Source organism: Argopecten irradians, chromosome 5 (assembly GCF_041381155.1).
Source record: "Argopecten irradians isolate NY chromosome 5, Ai_NY, whole genome shotgun sequence".
In the NCBI taxonomy this organism is placed as follows: Eukaryota; Metazoa; Mollusca; class Bivalvia; order Pectinida; family Pectinidae; genus Argopecten; species Argopecten irradians.
In genome coordinates this window covers 15,659,097-15,686,536 of record NC_091138.1, presented here as the reverse complement: position 1 = coordinate 15,686,536, position 27,440 = coordinate 15,659,097, and the positions used below count along the sequence as shown (strand labels likewise).

The 27,440-nt window shown below is 33.3% G+C and overlaps 1 protein-coding gene across 1 annotated transcript; it reads right to left on the bottom strand.

Moving 5' to 3' along the window:
- Window positions 1-46: 46 nt before the first annotated feature.
- On the bottom strand, window positions 47-26,532 carry LOC138322982 (cadherin-23-like). Its single transcript, XM_069267264.1, has 29 exons — window positions 26,269-26,532; window positions 25,282-25,407; window positions 23,035-23,113; window positions 22,512-22,636; window positions 21,561-21,761; window positions 19,986-20,150; window positions 19,043-19,204; window positions 18,355-18,416; window positions 17,905-18,151; window positions 17,499-17,747; window positions 17,055-17,127; window positions 16,499-16,941; window positions 16,076-16,214; window positions 13,444-13,653; window positions 12,882-13,186; window positions 11,634-12,155; window positions 10,853-11,041; window positions 9,303-9,516; window positions 6,780-7,084; window positions 6,231-6,491; window positions 5,751-5,839; window positions 5,244-5,330; window positions 4,689-4,757; window positions 3,873-3,939; window positions 3,484-3,614; window positions 3,131-3,171; window positions 2,826-2,889; window positions 1,760-1,834; window positions 47-769 (listed from the first exon to the last, which is right to left on the bottom strand). Exons 2-29 carry the CDS (start codon window positions 25,387-25,389, stop codon window positions 496-498), a joined length of 4,956 nt encoding a protein of 1,651 aa, XP_069123365.1. The 5' UTR covers window positions 25,390-25,407; window positions 26,269-26,532; the 3' UTR covers window positions 47-495.
- Window positions 26,533-27,440: the final 908 nt, after the last annotated feature.

The window sequence follows — 27,440 nt, the reverse complement described above, 5'->3', positions numbered from 1 at the left end:
TATTAAAAGATTTCCAAATTAATATACAAAGTAACAATAACAATAATTAAGTGATGACAGAATATTTTAATGTACAAATTGAATGTCGTTTAAATCATATTCCGGTACTGAAAAAAACTTACAGTAAAAAAATCTTCCCGTGTAAAACTTTTTTTAATATTTCATCCTTATTTTGATTTGCTATGACGATATGAACAACACAAATGCTAGTCAATAAAAAACACATATATCAAGTTTACGACATACACATTGCCAACAAATAAGAAGGTATATGGATTTGCAAGAATTTAGGGGGAAGTGACTCTAATATAACTCGAAGTCAGAGTTGATTTGATTGCGTGTGCATCGATATAAATTGAATGAAATGTACAATAAATAGCTCACGTTAGACAGTTGATTTTGATTCCTGACGGTGAGTAAACCAGTAGTAGTTTTATCTACATAACACATCGCGTTTAATTCTCCGATTATGCATCATGGATATGTTATCCCTTCTCATACTTCCGTAGTTTCCAGCGTCAGGGCGGGATTATCGAAATCTAAATGAAACTCTGACTCGTCTTCCATGTCGTTCATTTGTGTCACGTGACCATTTTGTGCTTTCTCGCGCTCATGCATGGCTAACACCATTTGTAGAGGGTCTGTGTCGGTGTCGGCCGTGTAGAAATCCTCCGTATACATATCCATTACAGCCTCCTTCTCCTCTGTTGTCCGATAATCAGGTGTCATGCCTTCAGCGCCCACCTCATTGAGATCAAGTGAGTTTTGGCTGCAATCAATTGATGGATATATATAAAATATCAAATAAACACAAATTTAAGATGTTTTTTTATCACATAACTACAACAACATACATTAAAAAACAACTTCAATGTCAAAATGTACTGCAAAACTTCAGCGGAGGCAACAAGTTTGTCCATTATTATAATTTATTTACATTTTCACTACAGTTCCACTATGAAACCTTACCAAACGCAGTTGGCAGTCATATAGACAATGAACTCTAAGCGCTTATCATGACGTCATTATTATTGTGACGTCACAATTGTCGTGCCAGCGATCACGGAAGACGGCTGTTCAAATAACTGTTCCATCCATGACGATAACGAATGATTATTTCATTATAGATGCAAAAAATACCAAATATATTTTTACCATAAAACTTTACCATATTTAATTTACTCCGAAAAAAATAAATGACATATTTCCAGATATTATTGTTAGATAAACTCTCAGCCCGATGCTGAGGGTTTTACAACATTTTGTGATCATGAGGGTAGAATATCCGAATATCCCTACCCTTCATTCCCACGTATAAAAGAGTATTTTTCTGTCATACCTCGGCGTTTTATTGGAATTTTACTGCTTCGAATTTCTGCTTTTTTGAAATAAATTCGGAACTGCAGGTCAATTCGCTTTACATGAAAATTGATTTTGAAAAGAAAGTTAAAATTGTACAAAGAAAAAAGTAATTTTGTTGACGCTGTGATGTCACAAGGCTCCATTGCATGGGGCAGCCACACAATACACCTTCAGGCGACATGAGAGTATTGACCTAAACCAGTCTGTATAACACGTGTAGTATAAGAGAAGTAAAGTTGCTACCAGTACAATATGAAATGCTAAAGGTGGTCCGATTTATTCTACAGAATATAGGACCAAACACATAGTACATGTATACAGATGTTTAGCGATTAGCTGTGAGTGGGAATATTGAATATTGAAATGTTTAGATCACAATGACAGAAAACATATTTACCTGTCCGTATCACTCAGAGTATCGATTTCGGTCATGACAGGCAATGGTACGTCCTTATTCAGGATAGGGTTGGTACTGTAGAATCAACAAAAATAACAGTATTACAATTCTATTTAATTGACAGACATTACCATAACGACATAATTTACCAAATAATATTTCGATACAAATTCAAACCAGGTAGATCTATAACGTGAAGCTACCTAAATTGGTACAATTTTTGAAGAAAATTGTTAAACCTTTCTAACGTACGTGTATGATTTTTACTTTTAACGCTCCACACATACATGCCTCCAGTTTTAATTTCCTGATTTGTTTACTTGTCAGAATTGCATATATTTATAAATAGAGAGCTTTGAAGCATATCCGGTCCGGCCCTGTGTGTAAGCAGGTTTGATTACCCAAAATGGTTCACCTCCTAATTTAATTTGATAAAGAAATGTCTAGACATGATAAAAATGTTTGAATTAATTGAAAGAACGTTCAAACATTTCTTAATTGATTTAAGTCATATATCTGTCAAAAATATCCCATTCAGCAATTATTGTCCGTGTGGTGTTTTAATATAAATGCTATTTTTAGGGTTGTCACAAGACGTCGTCTCCTGGATTTTTTTTACAATTTCATTATTTTCATGTTTAAAAAGAGATAATTAGCAACAGAAAAGAATATGACAAAAACAAATTGCCACATGTACTGTTAAGCACTTTTTTTTTTGTTCAGGACAGTTATTGTTAGTTTAGATTATAAACTGAAAATTCTACTGCATATGTATTAAAAGTATACCAATTTTGGTAGTGTACCAATTTGGGTAGCGTCATGTAAGTGTCTTAAATGTCTGCCAAAGTGGTGGAGAGTTAATCGCAGAATTTCAGACATTGTATTCTTCGCTCGCTCTGCCCTCCAATATCACCAATGCATGTAAAACCACTATCAACAGACGGTTTAGAAATATGAAAAACTTTCCCAGATGATAGGTAATGCTCTATCAACCACTGATACATCCCCTATCTCCATAGATATGGTATGGACTTTACCTGTTTTATACCGATCAACTTAAACTTACATTGAAGCGTAAACATTACTTCCAGGAACGATAGAATTCTTTTTCTCCCCGGAATCCTTTTCATCTGACAACAAAGAAAGTAGTCATTGATAAGACGACAACACTTGAAAGACAGTACATGGATCAGGGGACAAAATCGAAGGTTGTGTTGTCATTATCGCCAATGCGAAAAGCTATAATGCGTAGACTTGGGAACCCTTAAACATTGTAAAATATCTTAATAAAAATTAAAATACATAATATTTTACAAAGTATAAGTGTTATTGTCATGCTTTTGGGATTTCGTTTTTATTGTCAATCCGTACCTTTCGTTGTAACAGTGGCCGCCTTCAGCTTTCTTTTGAATCTGAAATAAAGATATGGAAGGTACCCTGTATTACCTGGGAAAATGCGAATGTGTTCGATATAAACCCATTTTAGCTCTATTTGAGCCAAACGTGTTGCAATAAAAGGTAATTTCGCTGGAACCAGTTTCGGTAGGCAGTTTTATATATAAGGCATATAGCTGATGAGACTGTAAAATAACATTGCCTTTACTTATTAAAACATTTTGAATGTGCAGGAACGTTTGTGATGATTTGAAAGCAGCCGTATTGATATCAGCTTACTATAAGCAATACTATCATAGTATACAAAATATATATGTGAGATTACTTACTTCCCTTGACTACGACACGCTACCACAATCAGGATACAGATGATAATTGCTTCTAGAATTGTGGCTCCCGCTAAGATCATCTTTTGTTTAAACTCTCCATTTTCCTCTTTCAGCGGTTCTTTGAAGGCCTCCTAAAATACATATGAAGTTGTTTTTGATTCACCTCTTTTGACGCATGTGATCACCATTTTTCGTAAGGACTGCTTATAAAATGCTGAAACGTAGCTTACCAGTGATACATTAGAGTTATTTTATTTCCTTTAATATTTCACTCCTCTGTTTAGTAGTACATTGTCATGAGACGCAACATCTTGTGTCAGTTATACATTGAACGACATCTGTATTAGTGTGGGCATACATAAGGACGTTTATTCTGGTAAATACGTTACCTCAACAGAAAGCAACCGGTACTTTAGTTGTATGGATATAAGCTGGCTGCCAAATCTGTCCACCAATCTACACAACAGAAATATACCCAACACATAACGATACAGACCATTATTGTCTGGCTAAATGCCCAAATATGTTAACAAAATAGCTAATATAACATCTTCAATATAACATAATAGCTAATATAACATCTTCAATACAACATAATAGCTAATCTTAGACTAGTTAATTTAAAATAATAGTTCATCTATCTCCAAGGTTTCATTTCTAAGGAACACAATATTTATTAAACTAGGTAATTGACTTCTCAATGTTCTTCATCATTTAATTATCAATTGTGCTGTTTGGTTCCTGCAATTTGTCACATTATAATATTTTTAAAGATGCTCCACCGCTGACAAATGGTATTTTTTTACTATCAAAAACAGGAGCAGACGATTTAGAATTTTTCTTCAGTTACAAAAGTTACTTACTTTACACCATTACCACCATTGAAAAGTTTGAGCTTCTAATTTTACTTCAAGTTAAAAATATGAAAAATAATTAATTGCATCCCGAAAAAAATCCGTGTCACTATATCCTATATGGAAGGAAGTACTGATTGCGCATGCACCAAAGGCGAAATAAATTATTTTATATTATTTTTGGTGTTAATTAGACTATTATATACAGGATTAAACACCAATTATTGTTCAACTGATGAATATCATTTATGCTTTGTCGGCGTTGGAGCATCTTTAATATATCGGCTGATTTTTTTTTAATTGAGGACAAATTATAAAGTTACGAACGAAAAGCGTTTTTATGGGACTCACTGCTTTATTTCACTGGCGGTAAGAATTCTGCCCGTCGATGGATCCTTCACATAAAACGTTAGAATAGACCTAAACATATATAGAGAGAAGATTTTCACTCAAAATTAGCTAAAGCTAGATTAATAGGTTTTCTAAAAATAGTCCTGACCAGTTTGTAAATACAATTGATATGCGATGCAAGCTTACAAAGTGCATTGACAAACTATGTTATATCACCGTTGTTAGATCGTTCAGGTATACGTATGTAATTAAAACTATAACGTATAGTTTCTGTTATGAATTCCGAGTTGCATAATAACTACTGTTATATCTGTTTTGGTAATGAATATTGTAACACAGGTTTGAAACGATGAAAATGTAAAAAAAACTATGAAACCGTGCATTTCTTTAATGCAGAAATGTACAAATATATGAGAAATAGTACATTTTTATCATCCTTTATAATTTTGTCTTTTCTGCAACTCGATCTCATTACATAAATAAACACCTAACTACAATACACTCTTGTTATCAATTGATGACCTTACAAACTCGGGTGGTAAAAGTGTTACTTACCGACTACTGTCCACGATACCATCATCTCTCGTGTAAACATTCACCTCGTCAGGAACAAAGATCATTCCAGTAAGATTGGTCAGTTCTCTATAAAAAATACAGCATAGAATGATACTATACAATGTACCCAAGTATGTACTGCAAGTTAATGTGTAGTTCCTTCTAAATTTAATAAAACGCATATAACTTTTTATGCATAACCCATAATTGTCAATGATATTATTTACGAATCGAGTTGAACTTCAATCGATTTCAAACTATTCGTTACATGACGTCATCATAGGATCATGCTTCTATCAAATACGACAAAGCGGCATGTACTGGAGTAACAAAATAAACATTTTATAAATTTGATGTAGAAAAAATTTTTTGGTTCAACACAATATAAGGTATGTCCTTAATACAGACAACATGAGTTTGAATTAGATAAATTTAAAACGAAAGTGGGTATAAGTACAAGAAGTAATTAATACTTATTATTAAAATGTTCACAGCGACTAAACTCACCCTGTAACATTTGTTTTGATATTCTCCACTTCCTGTTTGCTACCTTGAAACACCATTTTGGCCATTTGATTATCAACTATAATATCTATCTGTAAAATTAGTTGTATATCAAGCTATTAGAAAACAGCAGGACTGTAAATATAATAAAGGTTTAAAATTTATTTTGATTTCTTATTTGTCTTTGTAAAATTAAAACATATGCAAAGTAAATATTGTAATTCTCTTAATGTGAATATATCTTAACGCTGATTTGCCGTTATGGAAATTACGGCACATATAACTTTATGGTCGATCTTCTCACGTAATAAGAACTACAATACGTTTAGTCTAGACATACACAAATACACAATTCTGACGTTAAAATCATTCCAGTTTTGACATTTGGTTATAAAACAAAATAGATAAGTCACAAAAGGCAGAGACATCTAAAACATCCAATGCTATAGCTGCATTTTCAATATTAATAGAATAAATATTTACGTTAAGATATGCCGTATCGTTGCCAGCTATATCCCTTGCCAACACCTGGAATGTAATAGTACCCTCCATAGCCTCTTCAAACAACATATTGGTCGTGATCGTCCCGTTACTAGACAGACATACAGGTCGCTTGACCTTAGATTCCGCACACTGGCTTGCCTTTCCTGTCGCATCGGTAATTTTTTGAGGCATTTCCATGTCACCAACAATCTTAAATGAGTGGATACTATAGGTCTCACTATCCTTATCCGTCACTTTCCCCTAGAGAAAAAATAGCAACGTTCTATTACAGAAAATCTTGAAACTTATTACACCGAGTAAAACGAAATGTCACTCATTTATATGACAATGGATTTGGTCATTTGAAAAAATAAATAATACCAGACTGAATAAAAGCATGTTTTCTCTGAACCGCTTACACACAATCTCACTGTATTCTCAAAATAAACCACGACAGATTTATTTCGATAACATAAAATGTAATCGAATGATTAAAAAACTAAATATTCTGAATAAAAATATTAAAAAATAAATAGTATCAACACTTACAACGAAGTCAAATATTTCTGTGTTGAGTTTAATGTTTTTTCGAACCCCTGTACGAAAAACTTTCTGTGTAAATACTGGTGGGCTGTCGTTTTGATCATCTAAATCCACGCGAAGTATCTGAGTATCATTAATTGCCACAGGTATGACTTCAGTACGATTACAGGTTTCATTTCTTAGAGAAGCATCCGTGGCCACGACTTTGATCTCAACAAATGGTGTAGTCTCGCGGTCCAAAGCCTTAACAATGGTAACAACTCCAGTGGTTTTGTTGACATGGAAGTATTGGTGGTATTTCCCATAATTGTCTGTTGAATTGAATTGTGATATGCTAATGAGCAAAAGAAGACTTGGATTCAAAGTTTATATAGAGAATACATGATTAATATCTTTCAATACAAGGTTTATTTTGGTGGGAGACTTAGGAAAGCCGAGACGAATTACTTTACAACACATACCTTTGCTATGAGCCAAAAAAGACGACACCGTGATATGAGATTTTCGATATCGTAAAAACGACGTCATGCCAGTGAATGTGACGTCACTTTTTAGTGGGATTGAATGACGTTTCATTCACAGGAAGGTGAAATTTCTGGGTCAAGTTACATAAAGTTTCGTCAGATGTGGAACAAATTCACGTGATCATACTGACGGATAAAGCATTTTGTATTTAAGAATAAAGCACAAGCTTATCCGTTAGTAGTTATCCGTCAGTATGTGGGGCAATTGCAGGATAAATGGTAACATGAAAACTGATATTAATTTCAAGTAAATTAGTGAAAATGTAATTGGGTAATGAGTGAAATAGTTGTCGGAATTTCAGGTAACAAAATTACATACAATGAATTTATATGGAATTTTGCAATGCAGTTAATAGATTTTAAAAAGAAAAACAAGTTGATAGGGTTAAAGGGGTATGAAAAAGCAAATTCCGAGTATCTACCAAAGACAAGATCTTGATTTTGGACCTGTTATCGTATCTAGCAATAAAATGATCAGCTTACAGCGTCGAATGTTCCATGCGTATTATTCGCGGGAACTTTACAATTTATTTGTTCATACCAGAAGATATCTGTTATGCAAGGAATCGGTGGAAACTGTTATCAGATTTAAAAGAAAATATGTGGGCTATGCGTTGTAAGCTATTTCATTTTTATAGACAACAGCAGGTTGATAGCTGATAGAATATTCCCCAATCCGTTTTTCAAAATGAAATATCTTAATAATATCGGATTCACAAGCCATCAATTAAAACTGAAGACTTAGACTTGCATTTTCAGGGTTGATATCCCTAGCAATCTGTCAGTGATTGGTACTGTAGTTGGAATTTATTTTACAAAATCATGGTTTAAGTGGTAATCGAATCAGAAAACAGTAAGCTTGTACAGCTATACTTACTGATACTGTAAGTGGTAATCGAATCAGATAATAGTAAGCGTGGACAGCTATACTTACTGATACTGTAAGTGGTAATCGAATCAGATAATAGTAAGCGTGGACAGCTATACTTACTGATAGTGTAAGTGGTAATCGATTCACATAACAGTAAGCGTGGACAGCTATACTTACTGATACTGTAAGTGGTAACCGAATCAGATAAAAGTAAGCGTGGACAGCTATACTTACTGATACTGTAAGTGGTAACCGTATCAAATAAAAGTAAGCGTGGACAGCTATACTTACTGATACTGTAAGTGGTAATCGAATCAGATAAAAGTAAGCGTGGACAGCTATACTTACTGATACTGTAAGTGGTAATCGAATCAGACAACAGTAAGCGTGGACGGATATACTTACTGATACTGTAAGTGGTAACCGAATCAGACAACAGTAAGCGTTGACAGCTATACTTACTGATACTGTAAGTGGTAATCGAATCAGATAAAAGTAAGTGTGGACAGCTATACTTACTGATACTGTAAGTGGTAATCGAATCAGATAAAAGTAAGCGTGGACAGCTATACTTACTGATACTGTAAGTGGTAACCGAATCAGACAACAGTAAGCGTGGACAGCTATACTCACTGATATTGTAAGTGGTAATCAAATCAGACAACAGTAAGCGTGGACAGCTATACTTACTGATACTGTAAGTGGTAACCGAATCAGATAAAAGTAAGATTGGACAGCTATACTTACTGATACTGTAAGTGGTAACCGAATCAGATAATAGTAAGCGTGAACAGCTATACTTACTGGTAACCGAATCAGATAAAAGTAAGATTGGACAGCTATACTTACTGATACTGTAAGTGGTAACCGAATCAGATAATAGTAAGCGTGAACAGCTATACTTACTGATACTGTAAGTGGTAATCGAATCAGACAAAAGTAAGCGTGGATAGCTATACTTACTGATATTGTAAGTGGTAATCGTATCAAATAAAAGTAAGCGTGGACAGCTATACTTACGGATACTGTAAGTGGTAACCGAATCAGATAAAAGTAAGTGTGGACAGCTATACTTACTGATATTGTAAGTGGTAATCGAATCAGACAAAAGTAAGTGTGTACAGCTATACTTACTGATACTGTAAGTGGTAATCGAATCAGAGTCGTTATCAAAAGCTTCCACTGTAGTAACTACTGTATCGTTGGTATTCTCCATTACACTGACTATCCTGGTCGGTTGGGGAAACTGAGGTGGTTTATCGTTTACATCCCTGATCTGTATTGTTATATCTGAGGAGAGCGTCGTTAGTCGTATTGGTGATCCTAGGTCCGTGGCGTTGATTTGAAACTGTCAAATAATCGAATAAAAGATAAATACAACTTTATTGTATAAGTTTCCAAAATTTACTTAAATTGGTATCTACACATGTTTTAATTAACAATCTGTGATATCCTCTGAACCAGGACCGAATTTCATTTTATATAATAGCCTTAAAGGAATAAGATTCCGTTGTTTGTGCTGTGATGATTGAAGATGCTGCACCGCTGACAAATATTATTTTTTCACTTTCAAAAACAGCAGCAGACGATTTAGTATTTTTCTACAGTTACAAAAGTTACCTAATTTTCACCATTATCATCATTAAAAAGTTTGAGCTTCTAATTTTACTTCAAGTAAAAAATAACAAAAACAATTAATTGCATCCCGAATGATATACTGATTGCGCATGCACTAAAGGCAAAATATAGTATTTCATATTATTTTTGGTGTTAATTAGACATAAATATACACGATTAAACACCAATTATTGTTTAAATGATGAATATCATTTATGCTCTGTCGGCGGTGGAGCATCTTTAATAAAAAGTATTTGATATATAATTATATATACTTTGTCTGTTTGCTTTGCAAGATAAAGTTATCGTAGAACCTTTTCGTCTAACCATACGTATAGAGTTTAACAAATAATAAACGCATTATTGTTTTAAAAGCCCTATAACTATACATAGCTACATTCCATTACACACAGGTACTGTTTAGATTTTTCCAAGTGTGCCTTATTTATTATTGTTTTTGTGTGTTAAAAAACTACATTAGTCAAACAAAAAGGAACATTCATTTGTTTTCAATTGTATGACATTATATCATTTCAATGCGTGGATGTTTTTACCTTTAATCAAGTATTTTAGAACTTATGATAATGAAAATGAACTCTTAATTACAGTATTATATAATCTAGTATTTATGTATATGTTTTTATTCTGCGACCAATAATGACAATGCCTGAATACAACTGTCATATTAAATATGGTAAATATACATGTTTTTTATGTCACTCACTTTAGAACTTTACCTTGTGCACTGATTCGACTGACCTACAGTTCTTCAAAGGGCGAAATATTGATTGAAAGAAAAACATGTTTGCAACAATATTGACATCTTTTAACTGAAACAAGTACAATTGTAGTTATTAATGAATGCTGCAGGACGAAAAGTATGCGTGGTCAGTGTCGTAATACGTGATATTATTTTTTTCTGGCTCGGGACAGGAAGACAAACGTGGCTCTACGAAGACACTGACCAAATTTCTTCATACATATTCATCTGTCACGTGTCTGAATTACCTGACAAATAGCCCTATGTTTCTTTACATCTTTGTATGATTAATATTATTTCATGTTACCTTATATTCTGGACGCTCTTTATTTGTTACGGATCTATTCAACGAAATCTGGCCGTTATCCTTTCCTATTGTGAACGGTAGAGGACCAGAACCAGGTTCTCTAGTGAGTGAGAACATGATCTTTCCATTGAGTCCTTTGTCTTTATCTGTAGCTGCTATCCTTGTTATATTTATACCTGGTCGTTCACACTAAAAAAATATAGAAAACATTTTATAATTAACAGTACACATTGCTTTGAGGCTGTGACCCCTCTTCATTTTGCAGTTGATTTTGATGAATATTCTCATGTAAAGCACATCAGTAACATGTGATAATGATGTAATTATTACAATTGTGTGTTTTCTACATACCTTTGATTAGATGTATTATCTAAGATAAACTAATGTGTTAAAGATTACTGTAAAGAAATAATAATTAAATGCTACATTGAAATAATTCATATGAAATTTTATGAAACGAGTCTTAGAGGTATTTATTTGCGAACCTTGGCGAGCGAAAATTAAAACTTAGAGACGATATGTTGCAAAAACACAGCGGAGGCCGTCATTTTATCATGTAGTTCTTAAGTTCTGACTTCACAATATGACATTTTGACGCCACAATGGATTTCCAGCCAATGAAAAGCGCCTCGGGTTGCAAACATTTTACACTTGGTATTAGGCGGATTATGTGACAAAAGTTAATATTTCAATAGTGTTGTGATTGCAATTTTAAGATTTGCGCAGGTTTAATACACAAGTTGAGAATGAATTATCAAAAACCATAATATACAACATATACCTCGAGTATGCTGAACATGAATTTATCAATTTTGAACTCCGGTTGGTTGTTGTTCTCGTCTACGATTTCAATGAAAACTTCAACACTTGACATCAAAGATGGATGACCGCCATCACGTGCTGTTACATTAAGGAGGAATGTGCCGACATTATCAACCATCTCGTCATTGGCATATATCATGCCATTCGTGTCATTAATGTAGAAGAAATCTGTCCCATTTGTGTTCTGTTCTATTTCATAGGTAATACCATCAGTGCCATTAAGTCCATTGTCAGAGTCTGTCGCTGTGACTTGTAGAAGCCACGTTCCATTCTTTACTTCCGTTTCCTGCCCAGACCCATGATAAGTTGTTCCAGAAAATTCGGGACGGTTGTCGTTCACGTCTAAAATGAGCAATATTAATTCTGTTGTGTTCCTCAAGCTTTCAGGGTCTTTATCTGAATTTTCAGCAATGATGGTGAGTTTTATCTTACCATCTTTCTCAGCCTCTCTATCGACGACACCAACGGCGTAAATATCACCCTTCAAAGATAATAATACATTTGTAGTTATCATTTCAATAACTAATTATTATAAAGATCATTTCTTTTAGAAAAACACTTACCAACATCAAATATAGTTTTAATCCATGGGATAAAGTACTGGAAATGTCTTTGATTCGTTTGCTATTTATTATCGCAATCAAAGCAAATTCGCTTAGCTCATCGAATTCATATTAATATCGCTTATATTAAAAATCTGCAGAACTTGTATTTTCCTATTGTTGATAAATATTTTGGTGTTTATATATAAAAATAACTTCTTAGTTAAAAATTTTCATGGGACAAAAAGAATGGGGACAAATGGAGAAATTAGTTCACCAGCTTCAGTTTATGTTCGCTCTTCAGATATAACAATATTCTTAATGAACTATAATATTATTTTACACATGCAATATGTCAATTTGCTGTTGATAATGATATTAGTTAAATATATGAATCTGAGTCAACGTTTAAATTATATTTTGGTATGGTTGGTGTTGGTAGGTTGGTTGATTATCCTATTAACATCTTAGGTTATTTAGGACGGTTCCTCATGTAGGCAATGCACTGCATGATTAATGATGAACCGGCGTAACACAGCTATTTAATTACACAACGCAATTTAAGAACCAAAACCAGGAAACAGTGCTTATATTAAGTAATTAAATAGGAAAAGAGAAGGAGTGGGTCATAGATGCAACACTGACATGTGTTGTGATAAACATACTGTAGATTCATTAATCCAGAAGTTGTTATGGTTGGGTGGAAGTCTGTATTTCACCGTGGCATTTTCTCCTTCGTCAGCATCAGTTGCATTAACTCTAGCCACCCACATGCTATTGTCCGTGTAGTTCCCCTCTGTAATGTTAACTGTGGAGTCGAAGGGAAGGAACTGCGGTGCATTGTCATTGACATCCGTCACGTTGATGATTACGATGGCCGTGGAGTTGTTAACGCCGTCTGATGCACTGACTGTTATGTTGTGGACCGGGTGAGTTTCTCTGTCCAGATTTCTAGTTGTTGTTATAGTTCCTGTATACCACAACATGATAACAAATTGAGTAACCTTCATATCTTTCAAGTACAACATACTTATCATGATACAAGATGAATGCTTATTTTGATCTGAATTATAAATACATTATAATAATTATACTTTAAAAATTACTTAAAATTAAAAATATAATTATAAAAAAATTCCCACAAAGCATTGACGTAACAATCAACACAAACCATAAACTCTGTAGTATGTACGACGGAATATACCAATAATGATATCACCTGTTTACCTGTTCTTTTTTCTTTAATTGTAAAACTAGAGTATGGGTCTGAAACCACTGTATAAAACGGTCCGTCTCCTGTAATGTCGACGTCAGTGGCTGTTAGAGTTATGACGACTCTGCCGATAGCATAAGACTCTGGAATGGCTACCTCATACACATCCTGCGAGAACTGAGGGGCTACGTCATTAACATCCTCTACAGTTATAGTTAGGGTTGCTGGAATACAAATGTGATACATATTTATTATATATGTTAGTGGACAGTAACATTAATATGTAAATAAAAGATAAAATTTATAAAACTTACACCTGGGATATGATTATTAACCCCATTTTATACCATAGCTATGCATGTTTCACAATGGAAAAACCATGTGATAAATTCCATAGCAGTTGGTTATCAATTATGTTTACACACTCCAGTGTGTAAAGGGAACAACCAACTAAATAAAAAAGACCTTCGAAATGGCCCCTGTGTATACAAGATTGAGCCAGGATAGAATTTTAACACGGACGCTGATTGGCTGGCTAATAATGAATTTCAAAAGTAATTTTTTTTCTGACAGGTAATTATTCTTAGATAACCATGATATGAATTTGGAAATTCATATTGAGATTTAGGTTCAAAATTTCAATTTTGATAATGAATACGTAAAAATATTAGAATTTCGAGATTTTTTAGTGCAAAATGCGCCTGATTTCAACGAAGCTACCCTGGTTAGAGTTTGAGCAGAAGGACCCAAACTTTTTTTTCTATCTATTGTCATATGAGAACCTAGACTTTAATTATAGAACACAATAGCTAACTAATATTCCTTTGTTTTAATAATACAGTACAAATTTTAACAAAGTGTAACACTGTGGTCTATGTAAAATTATTTAGTTGGTTGTTCTCTATAGCGAACGAACCGGAAATATAAGAGTCAGTCACCGGAGCCGAGTGAGTCCATGGATAGAAAGATAAGTCGCCAAGTTTTAGGATAAAACGTGTCACTGTGACTATGCATGCAGTTTATTTAGAATTGATCAGTAAGTTAATGGTACATATAACGTAGATTCAGGTAATTAGCACGGCTATAAACGTGTGACATGTGCATTTAACATAAGATGGGTACGGTCACGTGGGTGCGCGGTGCATGGTCTCTTCAGTTGTCACAATTTAGTTAACGGAATTGTATGCATGTTCCGGTTTAAGTGAACCAGGATTTAGTGATCAAATTAAGAAATTGGGGGGTCAGTCGTCTCCGCCATATTGGAGCGCTGAAAGCCATAAAGGTATAAAACATAAGTTACAGCTTATACATTTGAAATTGGTAACGTTAAGGGGAGACAATTACATTGTATTACATAATGTCTAGTTTGGGGTTTGCTATTTATACCTGCCAGGTATAATTGGTGGGAAAGGGGGGAGGGCTCTTTCATTGTATTACATACTATTCATCTCAGGTAAGCCAATTTAACTAATTATACTGTTTAATTGTACAATTAAGGCTAATTAGTTTATTAAAAGTATGTATTTTATGTTATAATGATGAAACATACCATTTTGTGAATATTTTTTCTGTTCATGAAACTTATTAATGGTGTTTCAGGGTCATTCAAGATTTCCCGAAATATGTGTTGGCTGCACAGATTCCAGTCATGGACGAAGACATGCATCTTTTGTGCTCTTTACAGATTTGATCTTTGTTTAATTTGTTTATTTTAAACAGAAAGGCTCTGGAACCATGTTCCTGGTAAATTTGAATATGTAAAAGGTTTGGTATATCTGGTTTCTTCCAAAATCTTTACATTTCTACATTATTTCTATATTACAGATTTGACATACAGCTGAAATACACTTTACATCATAGAGAATTTTAATTTCTGCTATAGGGTTGTTCTCTAAACACCTACGGCGCCTCTGATTGGTCAATTCCAAGATCTCTTGGTTCCGATTGGCTCTCAACTTCGGGCTACTTTTCATAGCGCATTTTCTTTTAAATAGCATTGTATTTACTATTTAGCAGGTAGTTGCTTAATCAAAGTATAAAACAATATAATATTGGCTCTCTATTAAGGCACTATACTTTATGGTGGAAAGATACATGTATCAGTACACAATGTATGGTGATAAGTTTCCCTGAATGAAGACGAGAAAATGGTCACCACGGTATAACTATAGAGCTAAAGTTATGGGATAAATAAGTTCCCCAACGCGTGACTGTTGTTTATCATGTTTATCTAAACTCTCGTTAGTTAATTTTCAAATTTTTAAAAGACACTCGCTAAAGCTCGTGTCTTTTCAAAATTTGAAAATTAACTAACTCGAGTTTGATAAACATGATAAACAACAGTCACTTGTTGAGGAACCTCTATATATATACGTTGGAAATAACCAAAATAGATTCTTAAAGTAAGAATGTAAATACCGCGCACATAATATGTTATTGCTAAATATTGTTAAAATAAAGCATGACCTTATATTTTCATCACCACAGTAATGTTCAAAAGATATTATTTCTTATTTTTGTTCCATATTGTAGATGTTTTGATGAACATACTATGACATGCAAAATATAGAATAATCGTTTACATTAACAAATACATAAACATTAGTTGCAATTGGTCCATTATTCAACAATATATATTCCACTTACTCGTATCATTTTGTGGACAATTCTCAGCACACATGGTGTCGTTTACGAGAAGAGTAATGTCTACTTGGCTGGCTGTTTCTCTGTCTAGTTCACTACTCACAAACACAGAACCATTGTCACTAACAACATCAAACATGTTCTGAAAAAAATAAAATTCTTGATTTTAAATACTATCAATGGCGATATTCAGAAAACAATTTCTACACGAAAAGTGGTGTCAAACGTCTCATATATATGGGATAAGGAAACACGTTCGGATTTATTCTAATGTTTAAAATGATCACTTCAATCGTGTCATAGACCTATACTTCTCGTTATAGACTCAGTGTCTCAACAGATGACCAACCGAGTCGATATCGACCTCCAAGTGACCATGCAGTGCTAACGAGAATAATGTAGAATTACAGCACATCTGATATTTACCTCTATCAGACTTCTGTTGACGGAATCACCGTCTATATCTGTTGCCTTAATTCCAAGTATGATATACTCTAGATTACTATCTTTGTCGACATCAGTTGCGTTATATGTTTTTATGATGGTTCCAACAGTGATATTTTCTTTTACGCCTCTTGTATACTGTGACTCGCCGAAGTTGGGCTTTTCGTCGTTGACATCTGTGATTATGACAGATACATTCACAGTGCCTGTCAGTGGCGGGGTACCGATATCTGCGGCGATCACAGTCAGGATATACAGGTCCTGGGTTTCTCTGTCGAACCTGGCATTCAGATCAACTGTGATGATGCCTTTGATAGCATCAATTCGGAACTTGTCGGATCCTCCCTTTTCGATATAGTAGCGGGTTACATTATTTGGGCTCGTAGCGTCATCATCCTCAGCGGACACATTTTTGACGGGATGACCTTAAAATAAAATAAAAATATTTTTGTCTTTTTTTCCCCATGAAAATTTATTATCCGTGTTACATAATCCTGGTATGCCATGCATGTGTTTGTGATTCAGAATTTCTACTTACCTTGCTTTGAGTTTTCGGGTATACTTGCATTGTAGTCATCATTTAGAAACTTTGGGGTATTATCGTTTTCATCCTATCAATAAAAAAGACAATGGCGATGACGAAAATGATAAGTTGAGGATATTGATGCATACTGTCAGTCCTTAAATGTATAGATTAGGAATAATAAATTCCTGGACGATACTGAATATATGTAATAAATATTCCAAGTCATTGAAAAGTTGTATTTATCTTCCCAGTTTTATTACCTGCCTTCGCATACACATCACTTGATAAAACCACCTTCTTGTGATTCAAATCTCCTCAATTTCAACACAAGAAAAATACTTTATGTCTGAAAAGACCATTGCTTTTCTTCATCGAGTGGTCGCTATATGCAGGTTTACCTGTATGTATATTATTAACCAATAAAAAGGCATTTTGAATGTTTAAATTCTAACTCACATGTGCGTTGATTATTACAGTGATATTTGATTCTAGAGAGGGTGTTCCAAGGTCGTAAGCGATGACAATCAGTCTTATCTGTCCATTCTCAGACGGGTACGTAAGGTTCTCATAGTCCAGAGGCTCCGTCGCTATAAGTTCACCCGTTGTGTCGTTGATTGTGAAATTACTCTGGAGATTTGGGTCCGGAATGTCTAATCTGTACCGGACCATACTGTTATTTGTACCAGGCTCATCGTTGTCATTTGCCTAGAATGTTTTATGAACACAAGTTAATGTTTTACCTTGACAATTATACACTTTTAAAACGCCAACGAGTAATACAACTTTTAGAATTCATATTTTTTTATTCACATTGAAAAGCAAACGATGGTGAGTTTATTTCAGAGGTATTTCCATCTGTTACCTTTATAGCAATATTTGGGGTGAACGTGGTAGTATTTTCGTTTATTGACATTTCCACTGTAGTATATATAAATTTGGGTCTATTGTCGTTGACGTCTGATAGTGTAACTGTGAGAGACACCACAGCCCTCTTGCCTCCTCCATCAGTCACCACCACTGTCAGGTAGTACGTGTCACGTGTCTCCCGGTCAAGGTCACCAGGACTCCCGTTCGTGTAAACCGTACCGTTTTGTGGATCTATAGCAAATCTGTAGAAAAGAAAGAAAAGTTTTCATTTTTCTTTCCTGTTCACCTTCGATATACCTTCGAAATCTACATAATCGTAAGGTGAGGAAAACATCAAAAGACATATAACGATCACTGCACGGGAAAACTGACATTAGGACATTAATATTACGTTCGATAAAGTAAATGCTCAAACCAATATTATAAATATCTTGGCTATACTTACAAAGAAGAACCTTTAAGTGTGTAGTTTAGGTTACCGTATTTTCCTTTATCGTCATCTTTTGCCTGCAACAAAAGTAGTATGACCTCGATAGTAATTGCATCGCACTAAATGTATGCTAATATTAGTAAATTATTGGAAAATAGCCTTACACTTATCCAGTCATTTTATCTTAAAACAAATAATAAACAACAAAATATTCAATGTATCTTCATTTTGCATTATAACTATACCCAACAACGACCAATCCATTTTAAAATAAATTCTAAGCACACCGGAAATGGTATTATATAAAATACCTCCATCTAACTGCTACGATTACAAACTACAGTTAGGTTGGAAATTTATATATTGATTTATCACATAATCCACCTGATATCTGGTGATTTTTGCCCGTGTAATATTTTTGCATATGTCACTAGTGTAATATGACCTGGAGCGATTTTCATTTGCAGGAAAAATGACGAGACGTCAGGATTACGAGGACGGCGGGGCAAAATGGCGGCATCTGCTGGGTTTTCGGAATACGTTTTGAAGTGAAATTCTTTGTTATGTAAGTATTTGGAGTTATGTGATAAGGCTTGCAAAAATAAAAACTTCTTAGACTCGTTTCATAAAATTTCATATGAAATAAACACTCATATAAGATCCTATATATATTCAGTAAATATACACCATTTTCGGTTATTACCGTTACTACAATCACTGATGTTCCATGTTCCGGATTTTCGGCGATGATGGCGTTGTAGTCACTCTGATCAAACACAGGATCATTGTCGTTTGTGTTGTTGATATTGACAGTCACTGTACATGTGGTAGTCATACTGTTGTTTACTTTGCCCGTGGCTACAACCTGTGTGTTAATAATGGTAATTTATGATATATACTGTAACGTTACATGTGGTAGTCATACTGTTGTTTACTTTGCCCTTGGCTACAACCTGTGTGTTAATCAAGGAGAGCTTTTGATATGTAATTCACCACCATAATTTACAAATATTTTATTACTATACTTTTACCATACAATTACAATGTTTTTATTTTACATGTACGAATAAGAGCTCAAAATTAATTTTAGCAGTACTACCAAATTTCATTATATTTACAGTGCAATGAAATGTGTACAAACGGTCAAACCATTAAGCCAAGTTTTGGTATACAATTTCGAGTCCTATTTTACAGTGTTATAATAATTGTAAAGTGACACTTGTAGATCTATTTTTATCTTATCTTGCAAAAGGCATAAAACAAGAACTTTCACAGTGCATACATTCTGTGTTTTGATTAATGTTTACAAGCCATCATACACGTTTGTCTGACCATCTGTGTGGTTTTCACAGCTTAATGCTTCAAACCTGGTGGTTTTCAATATTTGTCCCCAGTTATGGCACATATAACTTTAATGTTCAGATAATACGTTCATATTTTCCCTTGGTTACCAATATATAATACATGTATATGATCAAGGCCATTGAATCGGTTTGAGTAATAAAATTACCCAATTTCAGGAAAGGTTTTTTGTCAGTACAATGTTCATGATATGGCAACGGAAATACACTTAATATACATAAATGTCCGATAATTGACCAAAGTACATCAATCAAGGAAAATGAACTGAAAAATGCAATACTTACCTGCAGTTCAACCATTTCCTCTGTTTCATAATCAAATTTAAATCCATGTACAAGTCTCAGTAGGACGGTAGCCTGCCCGATAACGTGTGAGGGGGTCGATTCAATACCGGTACATTTTGTTCCATTGGCATAATTAACGGTCAGGTCGAATTCACTGTTTTTTCCCTGTCAAAGAAACAATATTGTAGCGGATATTTAATTGTACATATTTATATGGTCGTCTCCTAGCTTTGCGCTAGGGGAGATTTCCTTTTAGTTCAGGGTAGAGCTCGGTAGAGCGACAGACCAGCATGTCTGAGGTCGCGGGTTCGAACTCGGCTGGCGCACACTACTCTGTTACAGTATTATATTACATATACACTTCCTTTCTCTATTTTGGACACAATTTATATTAACTAATATGTTTAGATATAAATAATTTATCAGAAAATATTTCTTTATATTCTAAAGTTTACATTTCTGACTTTTTCGCCATATCTCATTAGTCAAATAAAAAAAAACCGTCACATGATCACCTATAAAACTATCATTAACCGATTATTACAGATATAGATATATATATACCCTTATTTTAGTATTTGATGTTTGTACTGAAGATCTGCTTAGATCGTAGTCTAGCTACTGTATATAAAACCTAATATAATTTTGTGATCTGAAAATTCTTGGTAGGATATCTTTGAAACATTAAACTTTATATACTGAAATATTAACATGATTTTATTACCACCTAAGTAAATGACTTCATCGAAGGAAATTGTGTTATGCGTCAACAATTTTGACAAAGTATATGCATATATGCCGGTACAAATAACCAACGAATTCCATGCACAAAGTGATTATGATTTCATACTTTATTGACATTAGACCTCTTGGAAATCTATCAGTTGAAAACAAAAAATACTTAAAGTTGTGTCTTTCTAAGATTTATTTTCTAAAACCAAAATAAAAATAATGAAGCAATTATAGCATTTCAAAATTAAAATCACCGTCAATACTCAGCCTCTATCGTCGGTTAATAAATTTCTTAGGTCGATATAACAATATGTCAACCTCATAAAAATTCTATATTTGTGTAATCAAGAGGTTTTTTTCATATTTGACAGGTATACAAATTATCAACAGAACTATTACTGTTCTGTTGTCAGAGGAATAAGTTTCCTTTGATTTACAAGCGACATACGTCCTAGAATCAGGGTGGTATCCGGATAAATAATATGTACGAAATAAAAATATCATTGTGTTCACGTCGTTGAGATTTATAATGATAATACTAAATGTAGTGTAGAGTCACCTATTTACAATGTAGTTACTCTTCTATAGTCGTAACAGTAAATAATACCGAATTATTGAATTATTATTTTTTTTCTATATACATAATGGTGTTTCTCTATTTTTGATAACTGAATCTGCTACTTTGTCTCAAACTTTTTATAGTACATCTTGTCTTTAATCGTCTATTTTTCTTTAATACAATATTTTTTATTTCTTAGTTTTATATTCTTGTTCTTTTGTTCATTGTTAACACTATTCCTATATAGCTTATTTTTGAATATTTGTATTCAGTCAATTGTTTACCTGATCCAGATCAGACACGTTTATGCCAACGGCTCCGTTGATGGTCAGAGGAATGTTCGATACCTCCTCGTCTACGGAAGCGTTGTAATGAGACAGACTGAAGGTGGGGACGTTATCATCAATATCCTCCACAGTCACTGTGACGGTGGTATTGGCTGTAGAGTTTACAGTCGGCTCTCCCGAACTTATAACTTCACTGGCCTGTAATCATTAGTAAATAACATGCTAACGGATTCCTGTCTTTTCCGTCTTAGCATATTACATAGTTATCTCCCTTGCGGGTAGGTTTTCATTGTGACGTCATTATTTTGTTGGCACAATTCACGTCGTTTTCTCCGAAAGTATAACGTTACGCTCGCAAACAAACGATATCACAATCAATACCTACCTGCAAGGGCAGATAATTCTGTAATATGCAAACACAGAATTTATACACCACAAACCCAATGGTTAAGTATGAGATTATCCAAAACGAATCAAATAATACATATCTGATTTTGCAAATATTTGCTCGAGATTCAGATTTCAGAAAAAAAGTAAATACATAAACTTTAACAATAACTTTCAGGTACATTTGTGTTTCTCTTCAATAGTTCCATTACTTGATATGCAAATAAACGTATGGTTCTCAAATATGATATTTCTATGAATTTATGACACATTATTAATTTTTTTTCAACATACATAGAGAGAACATATCAGAGAAAGCACTAAGAATTGTTTTTCTTATTGCTGAAACTATTTGCTTGCACTCCATTGGTCAAATCACTTATTTGAAGACAAATTATGTGCAAAGCACTTTAGCTAAAAATAGCGTTATGTTTATAAGTTTAGAGTTAAGATAATAATACATTTTCAGCATTTAAAGATGTATTTCGTAGATCATATCGTAACGTTTTTGGAACAAATTTGTAAGCTAATGATTTATAAAATAATGAACGCCGATCTTACCTTTATTTGAAGCCTGCATACACCTTGTTTTTCTTTTAAGACTCCAGTATCCCTATCCAGTACACGTCCATCTTTCAATGAAAGCTTACCGGTCCTATTATCTAAAGTAAATAAGCTGGAACATTCTGGAAGAAAGATAATGGTACACATAGACGGTCAATGATTTACTCATTAAATGTAAAATTATTTCTATTTTACTCTATAAAAAATAGTGTGAAAATAGAAAATAAATTCTATCAATATGTGAATGTTTCTACAAATAAGTGTTTTGAAGTATATTTAGTTATATTTCAGTTATTTATTACATAAACCTCACAAACACTACAATAAATCCAGGACGTGTTATGTCAGATATCATTTTAATGGTCAGCTTTATTTACTAAAAGATCTATTTGCATGTTAAACTATTTTCATTGACTATCGGATATTAGGTTGTGCTATTGATGAAAAATATTACATATCTGATTCACAATTCGGTTTATGAATGTGTCTTGTGTTCTGAAACATATATTGATTATCTTACGTGAATCGTTGTAGAGGCTATACGTGATATCACGAGGGAATCCTCTATCGCCATCCTGAGCAAGGATATTACTTCCGACCTGAGGCAAGACAAAACACTATCGGTACACAGTAACACATACTTGTTTGAAAATATCAACATTATTTCTCACAGTGCATATGTTTTTCGAATATGCATTATTAATAGGTTTTCCATGTTTAGTTTATTATCTACAAGCATACTCTAAAAGTAACAAATATTAAACAAATATAATATACATTATCAAAATTCATATTCAATACGTTTAAGAGTAAAGTAAAATACACTATTCTAAAAAGTAGAAAGGGCAGCACACTATTATATAACAATTATAAATGATCTGACTTTTTATAATTATTTAATACGCCATGAACTATTAGGAAAGTAACATATCAATACTTTATTAGTTAAATAGGTGTCATATTTCATAGTCATGATTCTAAGTCTATATAAATAATACATGTAATTAGTAATGATAATAAATAGAAAGACAGACAAAGCTGTTCTTTGTTTATGAAATCCGTCTTGGCTGTGGCATTTCTGTTATATTTTTTGTCTACCAATAAGTCATGCGACATGACAATTTCGTTATAACTTCATTATTATATTACTTGAAAAGTCACAAGTGTTATTCCATAACTGTTGAATCGTTAAAAATTATGTAATAAAATATAAAAAGAATAATTGTAAAAGTTGTGTACTTTGTGTTGATAACAAAAATTAAAAGTTTGTATAACCATTTTGTTCAAAATGGAGAAAAACTGAAAATAAATAGAAACGACCTAGTCACTATTTCATATTATTATCTTTCGAAGATGTAAACAATCGCAGGAAATCTCATCTGCCTAATGGACATATCTGCTTTCGACTGAAAACACCAATTTATCGACTATAAGTTCCTGATTTTTGTGTTAAATCTAATAAACGTTGAAACGTATGCAGATGTTTTGTGAAGATTTTTTTAGTGTAAATAATCATATTGTACCTGTTTTTGCAGAGTTTTCATAATATTTTTTTTTGGTTTTATACTTATTTCTACCATTATTTTATTTTCATTTTTAATAATACTAGGTACTAGTCCGCTAAATCTGTCTATACCATTAGGCTTTTATATGTTTTTTTTTAATTTGCCTAATATATTGACTATATATTAAGAAAACAAAAAACAAAAAAAAACTTAAATATAGGCAGGTTTAGCAGACTAATAAGGTACATGTATTTCTATTATCATTATACAATTGTATAAATATTTAACTTTCCCTATATATCCTTAGTTATAATGTCTATATATCCGTCTAATGGGCATTCCCTATATATTCCTGGTTATAGTCGCTATCCGTCTAATGGACATTCCCTATATATCCCTAGTTACAATGTCTATCCGTCTAATTGACATTCCCTATACGTCACTAGTTGTATAACCTTTTCCCATCTTACTTCCTTCAAAAAATCAGCCTAGCTATATATCTAAATTTTATGTGTATTTTTTATGTATTCACAGCAAAAACACATCTTTCTTATACATTGTAGGCCTATGCATATATTTACTTGATAATGTACATGTACACCTATATACATGTATGAAATATACATAATTAACGGGTGAAAATACCTCTCACTTCTTGTCATATTTCCATCAAATACTCTAAAGCTACATAGAACGTATGCTGTTTTTCTTGTCAATATAGATACGCTGTAACTGCATCAGCTATTACACTGAATCAGGCCAATATAACTGATATAATATATGTGGCCTCTTATAGTGGTGTTATGACATCTACATCCATTCGCCGGATGAGATTTACAGCGAACTCAAAGATGAACTCGCGATCGTTTTTTTTTCTATTATAAACAGCCAATGCCGACAGATACAGTTTCGTGTTGCGTTTTGCGATATTTTAACGTTGACTAACATTGTCAATATTTCAAATAAAATGTTGCAATTTTGAAAACTTTCTTATTTCAGGTAAAAGAATTTATTTTAGGAAGTCAAATACCCTAAGAAATCTATGTAAATGTAATGATTTAGTACCTTTAAGATATTTAGACTGGTAGATATTCATAGACGTTATACACGACAGACTGGACGATCCAGTCATATGATAATACATACAGTGTATGTTCAAACAGGCCTGAGTATATGTCGTATAAAAGAGCGAATATTTCTTAAATGAAATAATGTTGTAGAACAACAATAGAACAACAATTACACAGTAGCTATCAGCTTACCCATGAAGAGTTTTCTTTGATGGCAAATAGGTAAGGTAGTCTCTGGAAACGTGGGGGCGTGTCCTGAACGTCACTAACTTTAATTGTTATCTCAGCAGTACCGGTCATGGCGGGGGTACCTTTATCCTGTAAGCATGGGAAAAAGACACGCTAATTTTATATAAAGTGGCGAACTAGTTGTAAATTATCCGGACAAAATAATATTCTATCGGAAGGTTTTCGGCATGAGTTGATTGTTTGCCCCCGTGAGAAGTGTGTTGATTTTTTCTCATGACCATTTCTCACAAACTTCTATAAATGCACATAGAGGGATTAGTGTGAACGGTTTGCCAATTGTCAGTATAATGTGTCCAATTGGGTGTGATATTCGGTATCTTTCACGCAATATTAAAGATTATGCTATACAATGGATAAAACGTTCACATTTATAAGGAGATGAAACTTGCCAGGGTTATCCCGCAGTTGCTAGAAATAGGCCTATCGGGGTAGGGGAAAGGCAGCTCATGATAATGACATGAGGTCACCAATTCAAGCGGATCTATTGTCGACCACGTCCCTGTGATGACGGCACTATGAAAATTCTTCTTAACAATTGAAGTTTCTTTTTTTTTCGTTCGCTTATGGAAGAAAAATAAGTGTTAAAGATTTTGACTTTCAGCACGTGGGTTGAGCTATCCCTGTCGACTTGACATTGTATTAATCTGCATGAAGTCACCTCACATCTTATTTGAAGAATTAAGTACAGTTACAATTATTGAAAAACTTTTAAATGGTACATGTATTTCAAATACTGATGCTGTCATCTGTGTTACCTAATGGTTTACTTATCTTTTGTTATATATTTTGAAATGGTAAACTGTCACTTGTGTTACCTACTAAAATCTAAATGATATATCGGTAAATTAGTCATTACAGATACAATATTACGTATGGTACCTAACAAAACTGTTATGATTTCTTGGTGTGTATGCCATTGATGTTACCTACCGCAGCCTCTATGGTATACTGGTAAAAATTCAGAGTCTCGTAATCCAGGGCTTCGTTAAGGTTTAAGAACCCGCTATCTGGATTGATGCTGAAAACACCTTGATATAATCCTGCCGACTAAAAATTAAGGTATCAAACATATAGTTGTCTATGAATCTGTCGTTATTACTTGGTACGAAATTGTCTGGCACTGAATGATTGATATCACACGAGCAAATTTACGAGAAATACCAAATGATAAAAATATATTTTTGATCTTTGAAATATGAGATATATACAAAATAGCCGTATTTACCAAACCCTGATCGAAATGTAAAACTGGTTAAACAGGTATTGCTTTATATAGTGACTCATCGAAAGCGGTCGTAAAACAACACCGGCATCATAAGGGTCAAATATCAAAATTCAAATGAGACAAAATTTACATAATATAACAAACACTGGAGAGTGAGATTTTTCTTAAATGTCATTACTTAGAGGAATACTTACCTGACCTGCAGCCTGCAAAATTGTAATGGATATGCTTAATTATTATTTATATATATTGATAACGAAATATACATGTATTTCACTATCATCAAGTAAAGAAATAATCATTAAAATGATTCTGTTATAATCGACTTTCTAATTTCGAAACTATCACCACTCAATACTTTTAGTTTCCTAAGTATGGATATTATATATGCTATGATTTCCTCAGTTCTCAATGGCTAGTACATGATCACATGGAGTTTGATATAAAACATATCAATTCGTTGTTTCCATTTTTAGAGACATCGAGTTAATATTCCTTTGTGAACTGCATTGCCCAAACGTTGAGTTCATCAAGGGGCGTCCTATGGTCAATGTTTTTCTTGAAATTAACATGAACTCTAGAGAATGTTTGTGACATAAGTCAATGACGTTAATATTTTACAATTATCAACCTATTTTCAGGTGGATACGGTGAGTTATCAACACGAGTAAGTGATATATCCCGAGGCCGGAGGCCTAGGTTTATATAATTTTTGAGGGTTGATTTGTATCCACCGTAAATAGGTTAATAACTGTTTTATTATATGACATTTACCGGATATTAACCCGACTGTTCAAAAAAACTTAACTACAATAAATAGGATGTTCATAAAGAAATTTATCCATTACATGTAGTATATGTTAAGTATCCAAATGTT